At 67.4% G+C, this 6,887-nt stretch overlaps 1 protein-coding gene across 1 annotated transcript; it reads left to right on the plus strand.

Moving 5' to 3' along the window:
• Positions 1–4,407: 4,407 nt before the first annotated feature.
• On the plus strand, positions 4,408–5,521 carry FUT7 (fucosyltransferase 7; the record flags this gene model as incomplete). Its single annotated transcript, XM_082842941.1, is given in 3 exon segments — positions 4,408–4,459; positions 4,462–4,490; positions 4,493–5,521. Coding segments are annotated over 3 exon segments (1,110 nt in total).
• Positions 5,522–6,887: the final 1,366 nt, after the last annotated feature.

The raw sequence follows: 6,887 nt of genomic DNA on the forward strand, positions 1-6,887 counted from the left end.
CGTTCAGAAGCCCCTTAGTGATTCCTAGGGGTGGGGCGTCTGGAGAATGCTGGACCTCTGGCTCCTAGATGGATGGGGGCAGCCGTGCGTGGGGAGCACAAAGCCAGTTCGGGACAGTCAGGTCCCTGAGGTGGGGCTGGGCCGGGGAAGTGGGGTTGGCTCTGCTTAGAGCTAATGGCTTGTCCTAAAGCGGCATGTTTCTGGAGCTAGAGCCCACCCCTGACTCCTGGGCCGTGGCCTTGCGCTGGCCCTCAGCCGGAAGCCTCAGTTTTCCTTTGAGGCACTGGTGTGGGAGATGAAGTGGGCCGGGTACAGGGAGCTGGGAACGAGGGTAGGGTGGGATGCAGGCAGGACGACGAGGACCGCTGTCCACTGTTATCTAATCTGTATCGTGAGGGGAAATAGCCACGAAGAAAACTGGGGGGCAGAGAGATTAAGCTCTCACTCAAGAGCAAGGTACCCAGCTGATCCGGCCAGGCCAGTCCGTCTCGCCAGCGGGACCTGCAGACCCAGGGCCGGCGGCTCCCCTGGAGCCCTGGGGTCAGTCCCCGGGCTCCTGGTACTTGCCTTTCCCACCTCGTGCTGGCCTGACCGGGGCAGGGAGCGGCCACCCTACGTGCTGACCACTGTCACCTTCCAGACGACAGCACCTAGGCAGCAGGAGTGGGGAGCACGCAGCCCCAGCCCGAGGGGCGCCTCGGGGAGAGAGGGCCAGAGCCTGGCTACCCAGCTGTCTGCCCCAGGGGTGGGCCTGAGCAGAGCCAAGTCCAGACACGTGCCCAGAGGCCCCCTGGTGGCCATGCTCCCAGCCCCCGGCTCCTGCAGGAGCGGGCTGAAGGCGGCAGAGGGAGCCCGCACACCCTTTACTCCCAGAGAGAGGGTGAGGCAGGGGCTCAGGGAGTGCCTTTGGGAAGGTGGGCGCCCAGGCTGGCAGGTGGCCAAGGGCGCCCCAGGTTGGGGGTGCAGCTGAGGGAGCAGCACGAGGGCAGTGCCGGAGGGCAGTCACAGCAGGCAGCAGCCTCCCCGTGGACCACCTGGAGGCCACCAGCCCCGCCAGCCCTCCTTCCCTTCCTGCCCAGGCTGTGGAGCATGGCCACATCCTGTCCAGGGGGAGCTCCAGGACCTGCTGGGGGCTCCTCCAGGGCCCTGGGGGGGTGCAGGGTGGGGACTCGGAACCCCGGAGCATCTCAGCCACCCAGGCTGGCGGGAGGACATCTCCTCCTGGGGTCTGCAGCTGGGGAGGCTCCCACTGCCTAGGCTCTTGGCTAGGGGGCCACCCCACCCCGCGGCCTGTGCCGAGCACCATCTTGGCCCCAGGGTCTATGCTGGGCTGTGGCAGTGTCACCCTCTGGCACCTGCACTCGGGAGGACAGAGGCCAGGGAAGCTTCCTAAGGAGCGGAGGCACACATGCATCACCGGCCCCGCTCCCCCCCCCCCACGCCCTCTAGTGAGAACCGGGTGGAGGTGGGGTGAGGGCTGCCAGAGATGGGGCCTGTGAGAGTCCCGGGTGGGCTCAGGGCTCCTGGTGCGGTGGCCAGGAAAAGTGCTCGTGGGCAGGGCACCTGGGCTGGGGACGGGAGCAGCAGCTCCAGCCCCAGGGCAGCCCCCTGCACCCCAGGGCCTGTGAAAGGAAGGGTGGTTGAGGATTTGACCAAGCAGGGGCCGGCTCTGTCTGAGCTCGCCTGGGGCCAGTGGAGGCCAAAAAAGCCAGATGGGGAGCGGACATGGAACTGCTCGGGGCCTTGCGCCCGGTGAGTGGGCTGAGGGAGGCCCTCCTCCCTGGGGGACCCCAAGCCCCTGCCCTCCCTTCCCTGACCCGGTCTGCTGGCCCCTAACTCGTTGCGGAGGCTGCCGGAAGGGGGATCCTCTTCCCTTGGGCCCTGGGCAGTGGGAAGCAGGGACCCTGGGGAGAGGCTGGGGGCCGTCTGATCGGTGCCCGCCAGGAGGCTGGCCCTGGAGCAGCCCTGCGCTCAGCTGCGGGAGTGACCCTGTGTTCCTGGGTCCCAGGTGCTCACGGGCTGCTAAGCTGGAGGTGGGTGCCCGCCGGCATCCCAGTGACTCCGAGGCCCAGGGCTGAGCTGGCAGGAGGAGGCGCCACTTTCCCTTTGACTCAGACGCTCTCACCTTTTGCATTTTCCTCTGAGAACCTCTCGTTCTGACCCATCTCTGGGCCAACCTTGGAGCCCCATTTCCCAGCCAGCAGGTTCTCACGAACGGGGGGGGCCCCAGTGACTGGCAGGCATGCCAGGGGCCCCTAGGAGCAGCAGACCTCACGTAAGGGTGGGGGAGGTTCCCTCAAGTCCACCCAGGAAGGGAGTGGGCTGCGGGTGTGGGTGAGGCCGGTGGCAGGGCCCCAGCCAGCCTGGCAGTGCAAACAGGAAGGGCAGAGGATCTGGCAGCCAGGAGCCAGGTCACTGGCAGGCTGTGGCGGGATCAGCTCCTTCCTGCTCTCCCCCACCGCCCGAGGGGCGCCTGCCACAGGCAGAGGGGGTGGTCTCCTCCGGGGCCCCTGTGCCAGGGAAGAGACGCCTGGGTGGGACCAAAGGCCCAGTGCCACTGTGGTCCTCTCTCTAAATGAAGGGTGCCGGAAGGGCAGGGGTGGCAGCAGCTGTCTGCTCCGGTCAGGGCCTGACGCTGGCCCGCGGGAGCCAGGCCTGGCGGCTGCATCCACACCTTGGGCCACCAGATGGTTTCCGACCGATCCCGCAGGCCCCGCTCCGCCCCCCGGACGATGTTGCACAAGGCCTCACCGCAGCTCAGAGGTTATGCAGGGGGTGGGGAGCCTCAGAGGGGCCAGATTGCCCCCCTTCTCCTGGACTTGCCTCTGTCTCCCTCCATGGGTCTGCCACCAGCTCCCCGGTTCCTGCCCTGAGGGAACCAGCCAGTCCTCACCGGAGGGCGGGAGTTGGGGGAGGCCAGCAGCCCCGGGAGCCCTCGTGGATCAGGACAGGGACTTCGGGGCGATGGGAGGCGCCCAGGATGGCGTGGGCGGCAGATCCGACCACTGGTTCCTGGTTGCTGTTCCTTCCACGACACCCAGCCCGCAGCCTCCAAAAACTGGACTGGCCTGAGGCCTTTAGGACACTAGCATGAGGACTGGGCCTTGCCTAGCCACGTCCAGCCAGGTTGAAGGAAGCTGATGGCTGAGCGCGGGGTGCAGGCCAGAGCCAGGGCCGTCCAGCTCCGAGGAACCAGAGCAAAAGGGGAAGGAACAGGACCTCCATGCCTGGGCCTCCAGGGCTGGCCGGACGGCGGGGGAGGAGAGGGACTCTGGACTTCAGCCTTCCTTTTCCTGGAGCGGGTGCCAGCCCCCTGCCCACGTCAGGGACAGAGCGACTCCTTCCCTTTCCAGCCTGGAAAGCCCCCTCCCTGCCCCCACTCCCACCCTGGGCTGTGGGACCTGGAAGAAGAGACCTGGAGACCCCAAGGGCAGGCCTCCCACCCCAGGTTCCTGCAGCTCTTCCCGGCCCGGCCAGAACCTGGGCCCCGCCGCCGGGGCTTCCACAGACACGGTTCCTTGGGAGGGGAAAGAAGGTGTGGCAGCCCCACAGCCCACGCCGGGGCCAGGCCCAGCCCGGCACCTGCCCACCATGGGCACGTGCTGGGGCCTTGTGTGGGCAGACACTCCTAGGACCCCTGGACGGAACCCCTCTCTGGGAACCTGGGTTCTGGGACAAAGGTGTCCTAGAGGCAGCAGGGGTGGGGTGGGGTGGAGTGGCCCAATTAGAAGCAAAGAATAGGACAGACCTCAGCCTCCTGGCAAACAGCTGAGTGCAGCACATCTGCGGCAAGAGGGTCTGGGAGCCCACAGCGGAGCTGAACGGGCGGTGAGCAGGGGAAGTGGGTGATGACACAGCACTGGGGGAGGTGGTGCTGGCCGGGGCTCGGCTGGCCTCCGAGGGAAGCGTGCCTGCTGTCCACGGGCACCCCAGGCCTGGGCAGCAGGCAATAGCTGGGTGCTCAGTGGCTGGGCCACCCTTCTGGGGCGGGGGCCACCTCCGCTCAGGATGGCCTCCCTTTCCCTGAGGTCCCACGGGCCCTCTCCTCCTCCTGCCTCCCGTGCCTGCCCCGTGCGTCACCTCCAGGCCTTTCCAGAGGCCAGCCGGGTGGGGGACACGGTCCTGGACCCTGGCTGGGCGCCCTTCCTGTAGCCGCCTCCCCTCAGCAGCCAGAGGGCTAGAGGGGGAGGCGGGGTGAGGATGGCAGCGATGCCATAGGTCACCTCGGGGCGGGGGCGGGAAGGTACCCTGGTTGCCCTCCTCCTGAGCATATGAAAGGACGGCGTTTCCAGGTGGGGCTGGGTGCAGGGGTGCAGCCGTGATTTCGGGGCATCCCCGTGCAGCCGCGGCTGTGATTTGAGAACCTCCGGCTTCTCGAGTAATTAATCTGGGAGCTGCCAATGCGTAATGCCGGTGAGTGTCTGGTCTTCGGGGAAGCTTGGGCTGGGAGGATGGGGCCTGGGGTGAGCCCGAGGAGACAGCCTCTCTTCCTGTGTCCTGTGCAGGGGTAAGCCCCGCTCCAAGGCCTCGGGCTTTGGGGGGCCTGGCGGTAGCGGCTCTTCTCTCGGCCCTCTGGCTCCTGTGGCTGTTCAGATCGGCCCCTGGGGGAGCTCCGGCGCCCCAGCCCACAATCACCATCCTCATCTGGCACTGGCCCTTCGCCAGCCAGCCCCCAGAGCTGCCCAGCAATACCTGCAGCAGCTACGGTGTGGCCCACTGCCGCCTGACCACCAACCGCAGCCTGCTGGCCAGCGCCCACGCCGTGGTCTTCCACCACCGAGAGCTGCAGACCCGGCAGGCCCGCCTGCCCCTGGCCGAGCGGCCGCAAGGGCAGCCCTGGGTGTGGGCCTCCATGGAGTCGCCCAGCCACACCCGCGGCCTCGGCCGCCTCCGTGGGGTCTTCAACTGGGTGCTGAGCTATCGGCGTGACTCAGACATCTTCGTGCCCTACGGCCGCCTGGAGCCCCGTGAGGGGCCTGCGCCGCCGCTGCCGGCCAAGAGCAGGGTGGCCGCCTGGGTGGTCAGCAACTTCCAGGAGCGGCAGCGGCGCGTGCAGCTGTACCGGCAGCTGGCGCCCCACCTGCAGGTGGACGTGTTCGGCCGTGCCAGCAAGCAGCCCCTGTGCGCCGACTGCCTGCTGCCCACCGTGGCCCGGTACCTCTTCTACCTGTCCTTCGAGAACTCCCAGCACCGAGACTACATCACCGAGAAGTTCTGGCGCAATGCGCTGCTGGCCGGCACGGTGCCTGTGGTCCTGGGCCCCTCGAGGGTCACCTACGAGGCCTTCGCCCCACCTGACGCCTTTGTGCACGTGGACGACTTCGGCTCGGCCCACGAGCTGGCCGCCTTCCTCGCTGGCATGAACGAGAGCCGCTATCGGCGCTACTTCGCCTGGCGAGACCGGCTCCGAGTGCGGCTGTTCGGCGACTGGCGGGAACGCTTCTGCGCCATCTGCACCCGCTACCCCCACCTGCCCCGTGGCCAGGCCTACCAGGACCTCGAGGGCTGGTTCCAGGCCTGAACTCTGCCGGCTGGAGGAGGCAGGGGAAGGTGGCTGGGAGCCGGAGGTGTGGGCGGAGGCCTGGGTGTTGAAATCCAACCCCCCGGCATCCGACCAACCCCCATGGGCAACCCACAGGCTGACTTGGGGTCTGGGGATGGAGGCCAGGAAGCAGGAGTAGCCTTGGCAGGCTGCCCGGAGGTGGAGGCGGGTGGGCACCGGAGCCACTATTTGGGGACAGAGGTGTGAGCAGGGAGGGAGCAATGGGGGTGCACGTCGCTGGGGCCCATCAGAGATGAGAGGCTACGGAGGCCCTCCCTCCCCACCTTGATCATACCTTGGGCCGGTCAAGGCTGTCCTCCTGAGGTCTGTGGGGGCAAAACCTGGGCTCCCGACCTCTGTAGCCACGGTCCCCTCGTCCGGGATGTGCAGGCTGGAGCCCCGCGTACAGACCTGTGTGGCCCGGACCCGAGACAGCCAACCAGCTTCTTGGGCTCTTGGCAGCCTGCAGTCAGTCCCCTCGGGGGAGGGAACACCAATCAATAAAGAAACAAAGGACACGGATGGCATGGCACGCATCGAGTCTGCTTCCCGCTGCCACCCTGGCCACACGGGCCTTTGTCCTGGCTGGATCCCGCCCTCTCCATCCCAGACCTCTGTCCTCCCAGCTTGCTTCAGCCGCACTGAAAGGCACCGCAGCAGAGAGCCTTCCCTGACTCCCCAAAGGCCTGGGGGCGGAGAGCAGAGGCCAAGGACAGAAATGCGGCTGGGGCGGCTGGGGCGGGGGAAGGTGCCCCATCTCGAAGGCCTTGGGATTTCATTCTCGGGCTGCAGGGTGTCCGAGGTGTGACGAGGTCTGGTTTTTGACGGGGGGTTCCCTCTGACTAGTGGCTGGCGGCAGCACGGGCATCGAGGAGGCACCAGGGTTACTGCTGCAGCCGAGAGAGCCCTCGTGGCAGGCTGTGCGGGGGGAGGGGAGGCCGACGGTGAGCCTCCGGGTGGTACCGACAGGGCCCCAGGAGCGCGTTCGCCCCGGCCCCAGGTGGGGTGGGCAGCAGGTGGAGGCAGGAAGCTGCCCGCCCCCTTGGCGTGGCTTGTGGGAAAGGCCCACCGGTGACTTCCGGCCCTGCCCTAGACCCGGTACTGGCCGAGGAGAAGGAAGTGTCCTCAGGCTGCTGGGTGGAGCGGTTGGGGATTGTGCTCTGCCCCTCTTCCCGGGACTGCTTCTCCTCGCCCGGTGAGGAAGGAGCTGGGACGGGGTGGGGAGGTGCGGCCCCCAGATCTGCCACTCAGTTTAGGATGCGTCTTCTTTGTGCAGCCCAGACGCTGGACACCACTCGGTTTGCCCGTCCCGTTCACAAGTTGGGAAATTGAGGCTGGGAGGAGC

The sequence above is a fragment of the Leucopleurus acutus genome (genome assembly GCF_964270905.1).
Source record: "Leucopleurus acutus genome assembly, chromosome: 7".
In the NCBI taxonomy this organism is placed as follows: domain Eukaryota; kingdom Metazoa; phylum Chordata; class Mammalia; order Artiodactyla; family Delphinidae; genus Leucopleurus; species Leucopleurus acutus.